Source organism: Lacerta agilis, chromosome 12 (genome assembly GCF_009819535.1).
Source record: "Lacerta agilis isolate rLacAgi1 chromosome 12, rLacAgi1.pri, whole genome shotgun sequence".
Lineage (NCBI taxonomy): Eukaryota > Metazoa > Chordata > Lepidosauria > Squamata > Lacertidae > Lacerta > Lacerta agilis.
Genome location: NC_046323.1, coordinates 45,523,588 through 45,538,738, shown reverse-complemented (window position 1 = coordinate 45,538,738; position 15,151 = coordinate 45,523,588). Strand labels below are relative to the sequence as shown.

Genomic DNA, 15,151 nt, shown 5'->3' with positions numbered 1-15,151 from the left:
CTTCCCCTGTGGAGTGCTTTGGCGAAAGCAGTGGCCAATATCCTCTTTCAGCTGCCTTTGCGGAAGATGCAAAAGGGATCCCTAAAAGTGCATTTTCACACCCAACAGAGCTTGCCTTGGTTGCTTTGTAATGCAATATACAGGCAACATTTGCACTGGTCAGAATGTTCAATTGCATTACAAATGCCCACTGGAAAGAGAGGCAGTATAGTCAGCCTGGTCTAAAATGTGATGGCCGCAGCTATCATTGGCTCTGATCTTTAGAAGTTTCCAAGTTGGGGTTGGGGTTTTTTCTTCATTGTGTTCTCAGAAAGATGTCAAAGGTGGTGGTGTCTGTATTTAGCACCTGAATTAAAATTGATGGGGCTCAGGCTTGTGTAGAGAGCCCTGCCATCTAACCTGGAGGGGAGACTGGGTCCTTAATTCTGTTTTTGTAGGCTTTGATTTCTCAGTGGCAAATGTGGCAAAGGCACATCAGGATTTTCTTTTTCTGTATTGTATAATACATCTGTTCCTGTAAAGCATAGACCTGACCAAGAATAGATGACATTAAATCTAAGATTTCTCAAAGAAGGAGACAGAAGTGAAGGGAGAGGGAAGAGGAGGCTACAAAGTCAGAACTGCTGGTATTTGTAAGGGTCTTTACTCCTTCCTCCACTGCAAAGGCATTATCTCTTGATTTCTCTTTTGCCCTAAACTTTCTGCAACCAATGTGTTAACTTTCTAACATTGCAAAAATGCTTCAGAAAAGCAAGCAGAAGAATTGGCAATCTCCAATAGAATGTGTATTGTTCTTAATGCAGGTTCTCTTTGTTCAATTTACAGATGCGGCAAACTCCGACACAGAATTTGGAATCTCTCACAAATATTTCCTTAGTGTGTATCCTGGGCCTTCACCAGCTGGATCGATGCTTCACAAACCAGGAGTGTGACCGAGCTCTGGAGCCTGAAAAATTATTGCTAATATCATTACTTCTTAAATGCATATCACCACCCACCAGTCAATATTCTCTGGGAGGTTTGCAAACCAGGCATTATTAAAGCTATGACAGATACTAGTTAAAAATTGACAATAAGGAATGCAAGACAGCAGCCAAAATAGAAATCCTGCCTTTCCTGGCAATGAAAATTTCATAAATGGATCCCAGCTCAGGTGACAAGCCAGGATAAGTCACAACAGCCAAACTGATAAACTATGGATTGAATAAAAAACCTGGCAACCCCCCTCCCCCATGAACAATGGTTTTCCCTTAACTATATAACTTGGGGGATAACGAGGAACACCACCTTTTACAACCAGAAGAAGCATTTCATGCCACCTTGCCTTCCAAAACTTTCTACTGCTCATCCTTGCACAATGGATTGGTGCCCCAACTTCACCTGCTTCTCAGTCACTACTTCAGCAGAATCCAACCGGACAGGCTCCAGCTCTCTCCTGGACCACCCTGGTGCCCATGGACCCTTGTCTATCTTTAGCGTCCTCGTCTTGACTCTGTTGGCCATGTTGGTGGTTGCCACTTTCCTCTGGAACGTGCTAGTCCTGGCAACCATATTGCGTGTCCGCACTTTCCACAGGGTTCCTCACAACCTGGTGGCCTCGATGGCCATCTCGGATGTGATGGTGGCCGCCTTGGTGATGCCTCTCAGCCTGGTCCATGAACTCTCCGGGCGGCGCTGGAGGCTGGGGCGGATCCTGTGCCAGGTGTGGATCTCCTGCGATGTGCTGTGCTGCACGGCCAGCATCTGGAACGTCACGGCCATTGCTCTGGACCGCTACTGGTCCATCACTCGCCACCTAGAGTACACTCTGAGGACCCGCCGGCGCATCTCCAACATTATGATTGCTCTGACGTGGGTCCTCTCGGCCATCATCTCCCTGGCTCCAGTGATCTTTGGCTGGGGGGAAACTTACTCGGAGGGCAACGAGGAATGCCAAGTCAGCCAGGAACCCTCTTACACCATCTTCTCTACCTTTGGGGCTTTTTACCTGCCCCTCTGCGTAGTGCTCTTTGTCTACTGGAAAATCTACAAGGCAGCCAAGTTTCGCATTGGATCCCGGAAGAGCAACTCCATCACTCCTATCACACCTGAAGCCCTGGAGGTTAGTTTTTCATCAGGTGCTGCTGTCTGCTCTAGAATAGGGCAGCACATTCAAACAGGTCCGTTAGGGAGGGTGAAGTGGCTGCCAGTCGTTTATTACTGTTGTGTTTTTAGTACTGGGCTTAGGGAGGGAGAGAAACTTGTGGACTTTTCTGGTGGCCTTGTGTACTGTACACCTTGACTCAGGGAGGTGCACTATTTGCTGCTGCTCTGTGCTGGGCACCCAAATTTCTGTGGCTGGCTTTGTCTAACAACCACTTTGAGCCCTGAGCACAGTGGCTAACAGCGAGTTGTTGAATTTATTTATCTTATGCAATGGCTGTTGCCATCTGCTGCCTGAGTGTGTTGAGCTCACAAGCCCTTGGCTCATATTTCATCTCAGCCAGGAACTCCCTAGCCATCCTTAGGTAGTCATTGTTCCCTCTGCCTTACTTCTCATCACCTCCCCCCACCCCCACCCCACTCAGTCTCAAATAAGAAGGCATTTATCCTAGTTTTCTTTACAGGGTTGTTGCAAAGATAATGCCCATGAAGCACTTTGAACACTTGAAAGTGTCAAGTATTAAAAGACACATATTGGTTTTAGTAGGATATCTCCCACTAAAGATATTTAAGCTTAATCTTAACACTGTTATTGACATCAGTCGGGGCTTTAGTTCTTTTTCTCTTTGGGGCTGGATCAGTGCTGCTTTGTTCAGGATTCTAGCCAGCCAACAAGCCATGCCCTGTTATTCCATTCCATTCCAATCCATTTGATTCCATTCCCCAATCTGCTACCTACTATCCATTCAGCTTTCCGTATCCACTGATCCTGCTCAGTTCTCAGTGAGCTGCTTTTTGCCCTCTCCTGCATAGTTCTCCCCCAGCCGCGCAAAATACCTTTCTTGTAGTTCTGCAAACATTGCCATTTCTTCAAGCCTGTTTATACCTCACTTCTTGTGTGTGGGTGTGCAGTTTTGGTTTCATAAGATTCCATGCATGCAGAATGAGTTTGCTATGCGTATATCACATTAATCCCTTAATTAAGCAAACAGGATGGAAACTGAGATACATTTCACACATAGGAGAACCTACACAATTCAAGCCCTTTGTATTTGCTTGTGGATGCATTACCTAAAAGCACTCAAGGGAGAGCTCGCAAAAGCCTTTCTTTTTACACAGGTCTGGGACCATAAGACTATCCATACAAAATAATTTGAAATTGCAAGGCAGAAAATAAGCGTCAGTCATTGGTTCCATTTATTTAGGACACAGCATCCCCTGAAAATCTTGTTTGTTTTAGGATGTCATATGGACTAGAAACTTGAGGAAGCCTTGAAAAGAAAAAGTAAATAGCAAGGGTAGGGAATAGCTGCTAAAAAGACTAATCCTAGAACCGTTACCTTTTTACAGACAGGATAGTGTGACTTTAAGAGTTGTCAGGCAAGCAGGCAGGTATCAACAGAAGCTTTTATTGATGCAGAGGCGGGGGAACATTTTAAAGACAAATGAAATGGCTTCTAAGTCAGATCGCTGGTCTGTCTAGCTCTATGCTGCCTACACTGATTGGCAGAAGCTCTCCAGGTTTTCAATCTGCAGTCTTTATTAACACTACCTAGCACAGGAGCCAACTCCTAGGTGCTGTGGGGGCTTTGGCCCCCACAATAAAATATTTGAGGGGGCTGGGCCCCCACAAAGGTTACGGGCATTCCCATTCAAAAGGTGTGTGTGCACTGCGTCATGTGATTGATTATGCAGAGTGGGACTTACCTGGGCCCCCACAATATTTTATTCAAGTTGGCACCCCTGCTACCTGGAGATGGGAGGAATTGAACCAGGGACCTTTGCATGGTGCCAGGCTACTTTGAGCCCTTGGCAAGGCTAACTGCTTGTAATGCTCACCTGCCTACCAATTGCTAACTTCAATTTTCAAAAACAGGTGTCTTGCAGAAAAAGTGAACAGCACAAAACTTGAAACTGCCACGTCTACTTTAAATTGCAAGAATAAGTAACTCAACCATCTTTGGTTATCTTTCTCAAATGCAAATAAATAAATAAATAATGTTTCAGCACCCGAATCATTTTGAATGATCTTGCAAATTGTGATGTCAAAATTTGCATCTCTTAAAAGTTTCAGTTCCAGGCACATCAACATCTCACTTTGCATGCCTTCCCCTTTGCAAATTTTGCCACCGTTTCCTTCAGCTCAAGGAATTTATTCCACTCCCAGAGCTATAATTCCCTATGAAGAGGGATTGATTGTTAAACCACTGAGAGAACATTAGATGGGAACAGGGGCATCCCAACAACTCCCAGCACCCTTAACAAACTACAGTTCCCAGAATTATTATTATTTGGGGGACCATGACTGTTAAAAATGGCATCATAGTGCTATAAACCTATGGTGTGAATGTGACCAAAATGAAAGGCAATATCTAAATATTGTATGTAAATATAGCTGTATTTCATTCCCATCAGCCTTGGCAGTTAACTGAGCTCTACAGAAGTTAACTTTTTTTAAGTAGTCTTTATTGGTTTTATTTACACACATTAAAAATATTTACAGTCTCATCAATACAAATAAAAAAAGAAATAGAAGAAGAAAACAATGAAGAAAAAGAAAAACACGAGAAAAAAGGTTAAAATTGGTTTACATAACCACACTTCTCACATACTTACAAATCTTCCGATCTTTCTTAATGTACTTTCATTACATCATTGTTTGTCTGCACAGTTTTGATCTTTGTTTCTCATTCTTTTATCTTCAATAGTGTTCAATATTTATTTAGTTACAAGTATCACTCTAGTTCTGCTAATATGGCCTTATTATTGCAATATATTCTTATATATTCTCTAAATATTTTCCATTCACCAAAAGTTTTCTGCGTCATTTCTCCTCTAACTCCTCCTGTCAATTTCGCCAGCTGCAAATAGTCTAACATGAGCGTCTGCCACTCTAAGATTGTCGGTACTGATTCGTTTTTCCACTTTCTAGCTACAAGAATTCTAGTGCCAAAAAATTTAAACCCACCCCATTTATGTAGGGCTCCTTTCAGTGTCTCTGCATAAACTCCATAAGTCACCAGTTAACAATTGGTTTATCTGCAGAACATCCCAATTGAATCTTTATTAAGAATCCATTTGTTGGTCCTCCGCAGCCCTGGCCCCTTAGCCTTCTATGTCTGAGTACCATCTTGCAGCCAACAGCTACATTTGGCAGCTTGACAACACGCAGCACTTGGGGAGTGACCCACACCAAGACAGCTGTGACCCACACTTTAGGCCCTGGCACCTCCTGCTTTTTAATCTCGCAACTTCAGCCCCGGCTGGCCAGCAGCACATTATACTGCAGCTCCTATTTAACATTTCATTAGCATCTTTATTGTGCTAGGCAGCCTACACCACAAAGGCTTGACATTCTCCTTGCCCAGAGGATAAAACAAAACAAAAACTCAGGCAGGCTTGGAGGAGCGGAGGGGCTGCGGAGACAGAAAGCACAGAACAAGTGAAGCTACAAATTGGGGTGCGGGAAAGGCTTAGCGGAATCAGTGGATGCTGAGGAACGTAAGAAGAACCTACTGGATCTAGCAATGGCCCATCTAGTTCTGCATCCTGTTCTCCCAGTGGCTGGTCAGATGTCCAGGGGAAACCTTCATCAGGACCCGAGCACAAGACCACTCTCCCCTCCTGTGGTGCCCAGCAACTAGCATTCAGAAGCATTACTGCCTCTGACCGGGGAGGCAGAACTTAGTCAGCATGGCTAGTAGCCATGGATAGCTTTAAAGGTAAAGGGACCCCTGACCGTTAGGTCCAGTCACGGATGACTCTGGGGTTGCGGCGCTCATCTCGCTTTACTGGCCGAGGGAGCCGGCGTACAGCTTCCGGGTCATGTGGCCAGCATGACAAAGCTTCTTCTGGCGAACCAGAGCAGCGCATGGGAACGCCATTTACCTTCCCGCCGGAGCGGTACCTATTTATCTACTTTCACTTTGACGTGCTTTCAAACTGCTAGGTTGGCAGGAGCAGGGACCGAACAACGGGAGCTCACCCTGCCGTGGGGATTCAAACTGCCGACCTTCCGATCGGCAAGCCCTAGGCTCTGTGGTTTAACCCACAGCACCACCAGCGTCCCAATGGATAGCTTTACGCTCCATGAATTTGTCTTAATTCCCTTTGAAAGCCATTCAAGTTGATGGTCGTTACTGCCTCCTGTGGGAGCACGTTCCCTAGTTTTAACTATGTGCTGCATGAATGAATACTTCCTTTTATCTGTCCCGAATCTTCTGACATTCAGCTTAATTGGATGTCCTAGTGTTATCAGGGAGGGAGAAAAACTTTCCCTATCCACTTTCTCCACCCCATTCATAATTATATAAACTTCTATAAACATGTCACCTCTTACTCTTGCCTTTTCTCTAAACGGAAAAGTCCCAGATGCTGCAGCCTTTCTTTGTAGTGGAGCTGCTCCACCCTTTGATCATTTCAGTTGCCCCTTTCTGAACCTTTTCCAACTCTGCCATATCCTTTCTGAGGTGAGGTGACCAGAACAACCCACAGTATTCCAACTGCAGTCACACCAGAGATATTCTCAGTATAAGGGATATGCTAAGTACACTGTCTCTCGCCGTAGATGCTACTTGTTTATCTAATGCACAAGGATGCATAACGTTATAGAAAAGCGCGAGGTTGCTGCAGCCACAACATAACGTATCAATATGAAAAATACACTGGGGGGGGGAATCAAAAATAAAAGGTTGGAAATCTTATAGGTGTGTGTGGGGGGGAAATACAATCTACCAGTGATGTAACTTTAGTGTTATTGTTTAGTCAATTAGTCGTGTCCAACTCTTCGTGACCCCATGGACCAGAGCATGCCAGGCACTCGACTTTTATATGCCTGTTGTTATTGTCCATGGAGTTTTCTTGGCAGGGATGCTGGAGTGGATTGCCGGTTCCTCCTCCAGGTGGATCACATTTAGTCTAAACTCTCGGCTATGAAACTGTCCGTCTTGGGTGGCCCTGCACAGCATAGCTCATAGCTTCTCTGATTTATTCAAGCCTCTTTGCCACGACCATGATCCATGATCCATGTACAGTCCATCAAGTGAGAGGGGCAGGGCAAAAACTTGTTTGCGGAGGGCACCAGTCATCCAGGGCAGGAAATCTGTATCTTAGTTGTACAGCCCATCTTTTGCATACATATAGGGTATGAGATTTAATCTCTGGCATCTCCAGGTAGGGGTAAGACTCCCATCTGACCTTCAGATAGCTTCTGCCAGTCAGTGTCACCAATACTAAGTTAGCTGACTTGGTAGAAAACATCTCCCTGTGGACCAGGTTATCTTGTCAACCGGGAGTGTGGACTTCTCATTTGGGCAGCTGGGCTGCCTGCAGCCCCTGGCCTTTCCTGGCAGCGACAGTGATTGATGCAAAAAATGTCACCCCATTCCATGGGGGGGGGGGAGGTTGCATAGCTCTCCACTGGTTAGTTTTTGCGTTGTGGTGTGAACTAGAGGTAGTCAAAGGTGGACAACCGCTCTGGGTAGTGGGTGGCCTTCCCACCCTTTGCCCTGAAAGTACTTGAGGTCTTTTGAGTGTCCAGCTCTCCCTCGTCTCCCAAGGCAAAAAGGGGAAAAGATGGTGCTCTGGGTATCTGTAGGGGGGGCTCCCCACCTCCTCCTCCACCTTCTGTAAGGTAATGTGTGGTGTCTTTTTAGGTAAGAGGGGGTGGAAGGGTGGATGCTCCAGGAGCGCAAGCCAAATTGAGGCTTTGACCACTAGATATTGCCCCCCCCCAATTAGGATATGCATAGGAGGTGTTCAGCTGTGCGCGCGCACCTGCTTGGAACTCTCACCCCACTGCCAAACTCCAGGCAAACCTCTGCTGTACAGCATCTTGCAAATTAGCATGCAGCACACAGGATTTCGTGTTTGGCTACTGGCAGGTGGCAGGCCGGCCAGCAAAACAAAACAAAACACACACACACACACACACACACACACACACACACACACGTCTGAAGTTTATGTTTGTCTTTGGCAGGTGAAGGAAGCCTCTCAGCAGCCGCAGATGGTGTTCACCGCCCGGCACGCCACAGTCACCTTCCAGACGGTCGGAGACACGTGGAGGGAGCAGAAAGAGAAGAGAGCTGCCCTTATGGTGGGCATCCTCATTGGGGTGTTTGTGCTGTGCTGGATCCCCTTTTTCATCACAGAACTCATCAACCCCCTCTGTTCCTGTGACATACCCCCACTCTGGAAAAGCATTTTCCTATGGCTCGGCTATTCCAATTCTTTCTTCAACCCTCTGATCTACACGGCCTTCAACAAGAACTACAACAACGCTTTCCGGAACCTCTTCTCCAGGCAGCAGTAAGCGAGTTGCATGGAGGAGGAGGAGGGCAAAGGAAGAACGAAGGCCTTTCTAAAAACTTTCCCCTTCCTTACATTATGTAAAGAGACATTCAGGTGGGGGGGGGGTGTCTCCTTAAAGGCACGCGAGGCCTTTCCAGATTACCAGTTTATATCACAATAAATGCTCAGTTGTCACAGGGCATTCAGACTTCTTTCTTGAAGCACTTACTTGGTGAAGAGATTGAGTTTTCCCAGCACAAAGAAGCAACCTTTTATTATTGGGATTATCTGATTTCCCTTGCTAATGTTGTGTGGAAGATAACTTTTCTGAGCACCATGGAATGGTCTCCCCAGGGAAGTAACGTGTGACACCATGTGTAATGAGCTATGCCAATTTCTTCTCATGCCCATACCCTTTCATTGGAGGGGGAAACATTAAACTACAAAGCCCTTTTTGGCCAAGCCCCACTTATATCTCAAGAGTTGGCTCAGTCGGTAGAGCACAAGATTTAAACTCAGGGTTGTGGGTTCGAGCCCCACATTGAGCAAAGGATTCCTGCATTTCTAGAGGTTGGATTAAATGACCCCTGCGGTCCCTTCCAACTGTACGGTTCTATTGTTCTATCTGCCCCACACCTGAAGTCACACTTTGAGGCCTGGTGGACCTAATTTTGCTCGTGAACTCGAGGTTCCCCACCCCACTCTGTATCATGAACTTACTGATTAACTGAAAACCAGGTCTCTCGAGACAGATGGATGCCAGCAACAACAATTTCTATACTGCTTAATATATAAAACTCTAAGTGGTATACAACTTTTTAAAAAGCACAAGTGTAATAAAAAATCTGCAAGGAAACCATCAGTTCAAGTTACTATAAACTACAATAAAAATACAGAGGTGGGCCAGCACTCTGTAGCTTGGTCATGCATGCACAGGGAAGCCTGCCTGCAGGTCAGCCCTTTCCCTGCTTCTGGGCTGTGCAGTATAGTGGCATTAGAGGGATAGGGATGGAGGATCCAAGAAGAAGAAGCCCAGTACTGCAGGACTGGAGGGGGTGGACAGCTGCTTGGGGTCCCAGAGGGAGGGAGGCAGGTTGTCTCCCCACCCCCCGGTGTGAATTATTATTTATGAATTCATGAACTGCTTAATGCCAAGATAGACCTCTAAGCAGGTCACAAAGATAAAAACATGTTGAACCTCTAGTGTAAGGGAGTTCCACTGAGTAGGACCTGCCACACAAAAGGTTCTGTTCTTAGCAAAGACCGGCCAAATTTCAGAAGCACCAGAAGTGCTCTATCAGAGGATATCGTGGTTAAGGGTTCAGACAATCCTTAAGGTATTTTTGGCCCAAGTTGTTTAACACAAGAACCTTGAACCTGAACCTCATAGCAAGTTGGGAACCAGAGCAGCTCTTTCAGCAGTGGAGTAACATGCTGCCAGTAATTTGTGCCTATGAGCAGTCTGTTCACTGCATTCTTCACTCGCTGCAGCTTCTGGATGAGATGCAAGGGCAGCCCCTCGTGAAGCGTGTTACAGTCTTGAGGTTAACGATACATGGACTACTGTAGTCCTCAACTATCCGAGCCTAGGAATGGTCACAGCTGGTATATCAGAAGGCACTCCTGGCCACAGAGCACATTTGGGCCTCTAGTGACAACGATGGATCATGGAGTTCGCCCCAGGCTATGGACCTCAGAAGGAATGCAACGCCACCCCAAACAGGCAATTGACCTTTCTCCTGGACATGACAATCACCCTGCACAAGGAGGCCTCCATCTTTCCAGGCTTCAAACTCAGTTTATGGATCCTCATCTAGTCCAACACACTGCCTTCATGCACCGGTCCAGGATTCTGACTCAGATGTAATGGAGAAACAGAGTTGGGTATCATCAGCATATTGTTAACACTTCACTTTGAAACTCCCAATGAACACTCCCAATGGCTTCATAAGGATACTAAACTGCACAGGGGATGGAATAGTGCCTTGTGGCACTCATTAGCATAAACACCAGAGGCCAAAGAGCAACTCTCCCAGAGCTACCCTTTGCTGAAAGAAATAGCAGAGCTACCATACATCCCACACCATCCAGAAGGATACCATGGCCAATGATATGAAAAGACACTGAGAGATCAAGCAGAAGGAGCAGGATTGTGCTTCTTCTGTCCTCCTCTCTATAAAGTTCATCTGTCAGGGCAACTAAAGCTGATTTGATCCCAAACCCAGGCTTGAAACCAGACTGAAATGGATCCAGATAATCAGTCTCATCTAGGAATGTTTGCAGTTGTTCCATCACAACCTTCTCAATTGCCTTATTCATTTATTGCATATATAGCCCACTTTTTCCTCCAAGGAACTCTAGGTGGCATACATGGTTCTCCCCCTCCTCAGTTAATCTCCACAACAACCCTGTGAGGCAGGTTAGGCTGAAAGGCAGTGGCTGGCCCAAGAAGATCACCCACTGAACTTCATGGCTGAGTGGGAATTTGAACCATGATCTTCCTTTTTTATTTATTTTAAATAATTTTTATTAAAATTTCCAATTAAACAAATTACACAAATCATAAACATACAAATCCACACACACCCTCGCTCTGCCAAGCTACAATTTCCCTCCATCACGTCAGCAGGTTTTCTAGTCAAATCTAATCACACAGTTTCTTACTTTAATCCTTCAAACTATGTCATAGGGTTATGCCAGTTCTGCAAGTGTTTTCAAGCTTCCATGGTTAGATCTTATATATTCAACAAATTTACTCCAGTCCCTTTGGAATTTTGATTCATCCTGGTTTCGGACCTTGCCAGTCAGTTTTGCAAGTTCAGCATATTCCATCATCTTCGTCTGCCACTCCTCAATCGTTGGTAATTCCTGAACCGTGATTTTCCATGGTCCAACACTCTAATCACTACACTGCACTGTCTCTCAAAAAGGAAAAGCCTTAAAAGTGGCCTTAAATTGACATGTGCACACAGATTAAAATGAGAAAGAATACAAGGCAAATAATAAGTTGGTATCTAGACAAACCTCCTGCTGTTCTAGCTACAACTGGGTAACATTCCATTCTACCTGTCAACTGGTTTCAGCTATGTTGTTCTCCACAATTCCCCTCATGTTTCACCCTTTATTATTTCATACATACTGAAGTGCAGTTGAATGCCGTATTAATTCTGTTTTGTGCACATTATTATTATGTATCCCATGGCCAAGCCCTGCTGAGTAGTATATATAAATACTGTCCCAGGCACCGTCCCCAAGGAGGTGCCATCTAGACTTTGCAGGAGAGCAGATTAGTTTGCTAGAGATCAGCACCATGGTCAGTTCACTGCAGAGCCCATCTAACAGAATCAGGTTAGAATACAAGACAATCCAGAGCAGTGAGTATGGAAAGTTGCTCCAGCAACAGTCTACAACTTAAGCAAGGGTTCAGTTCCCAGGAACTGCAAAAGCAAAAATGCATAAAGCCAGGAAGGCCCCTTAACCTGCAAGCTGCTCCCCTTGCTCTCAGGCCACCTCTGCTTCCTCAGATCACCTTCCCCTCACTCTCAAACCACATTCCAAATCACCTCCCCTCATTCTCAGAGCACCTCCATTTGCTTTCTGTGCTCACCAAATCTCCAGCTCCCTGACTCTCTGGTGAGTGCAATGGCTGCTGGGATTGCTAACTGCTGTTTCCCACTCACCCTACCACTCTTTTTCTACCACATATTTTGATTCTCCCTGTGTTTTTCTGATTTACTTATTGATTTTTTCAATTGCCTGTGTAAGGTTGCGATCACATAAGAAAAGTGAGTGTATGTTGCAGGCTTGCTGAAGGTCTGCAATCAGGTTAGTGTATCAAGCCTGGCACCCTAAGAAAAAAAAGTCTGGGGACTTAAAGGAGGCCTGTTCTATTTTTCCAGAGCAGCTAGGTCGTTCCAGCTGGAATTGGTTGGTTAGTGCAGAGGTTGCCTTGCACACTATAGAGATGTCTGAGGAGGGGTTCTCTGAGTCAAGAGGAAAGGGTAACTCCTCTAGCTCTGCAGCTCTGGCTAATGGGTCTTTCCTCCCAGGGAGCCTCTGGTGAAGCAATGATATATGAGGTTTTTTTCCATGAATGTTTCCTGCAGCCAGTCATTTCTGATCTCCATGTTAGCAGACTCATCCACAAATACCAGCAGGTCTGAATCCTGGGCCACACAACTTATGAAGAATCTGCTCAATGCAAAGTATGTGCTAAATATGCACTCCGTGTATAGGGAAAGTGAACATCATGACTGAATCAGGCAGGCTCGTACTAATAAAACATTTCTGGGCAAAAATCTGCAGCTATGCAGTTTTAAGTATCTGAGGTCTTCTGATGGAGTATTATTCCGAGAGAGTATTAAAACTGTGTTATTCTGGCAGGCCTTTCAAACTTGAGATTCTCTGCCAACCAGCTCTTACTGATGTGTTTGATGTTTTTATTGTAATTTTATGTTTTAATCTCTATACCACCTTGTGACATTTTATATGAAAGTGCAGTTTAGAAGTATTGGAGGAAAATAAAACATATGGAAAAGTACGTTTTTCATTCTTTGTAATTCATTGGTTTCCCAGCACCTGAAATGAAAAGCACACCAAATAAATGATAGGACCTCTCCTCATTGCAGAGGGGAGGAGTTGCGAGCAGGAGCCGTTTCCTGCGCTTGCAGGTGGGCGTGTTCGGCCCCCTGCCTTAGTCCCTCCTTCCTGTTGCGCCAAGCCCCATAGCCAGCCAATAGGCCTGGCTGGGGGGCGGTGTCTGGCTGCATTCAAGCAGCCGTGGCAGCGCCATCTTCCTCATTCTGCTTCCTGCTCACATCGGATCTCCCTCCCTCCCTCCCTCCCTCCCTTTGGGTCTTGCTATGCTTTTGACCTTGCTATGGACTTTGTTTGGTCACCTTGGTTGCCCAAGGGGCCTGGTAGGAGTTTTTATCCATTTGGCAAATTGGCACCGGCTCTTGGTTTTTTTTGCCTACCTTGTAGCAATTCATCACAACTTTACAGTATTGGCGGTTAGGCATTGGAATATTCAATAGGTGATGTAATAGGTGTTGTGTGTTGGAGGTCAGGTTGTGGCCATCACCTACTCCTAGGGGTGTTCCTTTAAAGGGATCCGGCGGTCATGGATCCTGTCTGATGCTCTGCTAGTGGCTAGGGCCATGGCACGACCCCCGGTGACGTCAGGGGAAGCTTCCAGTTGTATTCGCACCAACAAGCTCTTCCCACTGGTTGTTAACCCTAAAGTGACTCCCCGCCCCGCGGGGTGGAGTCTAGTGTTGTGCTCTTGTCCAATGCCTAAGCCAATACCACTCACATGCTGTAACCAATAAAGTTGTGGCCTTAATTGCCCATTAACCTAAAATCATGTGTCCATGTGTTTTATTTACTCCACGCAGGTGGCGGGTCATCAACTCGCAACTACTTTTGGCTGAAGTTTTTCTTATATGCTAGCAGTAGAAACACCAGCAGAGGTGAATGGAACAAAAGTGTCATGGTGCTGACCAGACTAAGCCTGTTGTAGAAGCTTGTAGCTGCTGTGCAATCCCAGCACCAACACACAAAACCTAGCACTCTCTGCAAACACCCAGTATCCAGGGAAATCAAATGGTTCTTATGTCCAAGTAGCCATATTGAGGATAGGAACCAGCAGTCTGGTGCACATTTCGAAAGCATCTTGTCTGTGCTGAAGCAAAGCAGGCAATTGCTTCAGCTTTTTGAGATATCAGGCTTTTAAATCCAGTGAAGGATAAAAATATATCACTTCAACTTAAGCATGTGATAAGGGAGAATTTCTCCTTTATCCCCAGGACTCTCTGATTTTTGCATGAAGGGCTGGGGAGCGGGAACTGATTGTAGCTTGCTGAACAGCTGTGCTAAGGGTACAGTCTATATTAGTTCAACTTTTGATAGAGGAGTAAACAAGAAAAAAAGAGAGGGCTACCTAAAGGTATAATGGGCATGCAAATCCTGCGCACACACAGACTGAAGCACAACTCAGTTGTTCCAATGTGAAACAAGATGTGCAGACAGAACAGTAAAGAGTGTGTTGCATTCAAGAGAACAGGGAATGGTTTCTGAGGTAAGGCCAGTGCATCTATATCAGGGGTAGGCAACCTAAGGCCCATGGGCCGGATGTGGCCCAATCGCCTTCTCAATCTGGCCCATGGACAGTCTGGGAATCAGCGTGTTTTTACGTGAGTAGAATGTGTCCTTTTATTTTAAATGCAACTCTAGGTTATTTGTGGGGCCTGCCTCGTGTTTTTACATGAGTAGAATGTGTGCTTATATTTAAAATGCATCTCCGGGTTATTTGTGGGGCATGGGAATTTGTTCATTCCCCCCACCAAAAAAATATATAGTCCAACCCACCATATGGTCTGAGGGACGGTGGACCGGCCCACAGCTGAAAAAGGTTGCTGACCCCTGAGCTATATAAACTGATGCTAATGTTTGGACTTGAACTGGCAAGAGTTAATCTTTTTTTAAAAAATAAAATAAAATAAAAACATTGTCCCTCCTGGCAGAGCCAAGACTGGACAGGAGCAAGCTCAGGCAAAACTTAACTGATCATACGTGGATCCAGACAGATCAACAAGAGGTGGGAGCTGGAGTGCAATAAACAGGTAGAGGACTCCAAGTTCCCCATCCATGGCCAGGAGGACAGGTCTGTTTTCTGGCTTGCAGTGGCAATGGTGCAACACCTTCTTCTCCAGCCTGG

At 45.6% G+C, this 15,151-nt stretch overlaps 1 protein-coding gene across 1 annotated transcript; it reads left to right on the top strand.

The window, feature by feature from the left end:
- The first annotated feature begins 820 nt into the window (after positions 1-820).
- On the top strand, positions 821-8,484 carry HTR5A (5-hydroxytryptamine receptor 5A). Its single transcript, XM_033164873.1, has 2 exons — positions 821-2,101; positions 8,123-8,484. The coding sequence occupies exons 1-2, from the start codon at positions 1,313-1,315 to the stop codon at positions 8,453-8,455; spliced, it is 1,122 nt and encodes a 373-aa protein (XP_033020764.1). The 5' UTR covers positions 821-1,312; the 3' UTR covers positions 8,456-8,484.
- The last annotated feature ends 6,667 nt before the right edge of the window (positions 8,485-15,151 follow it).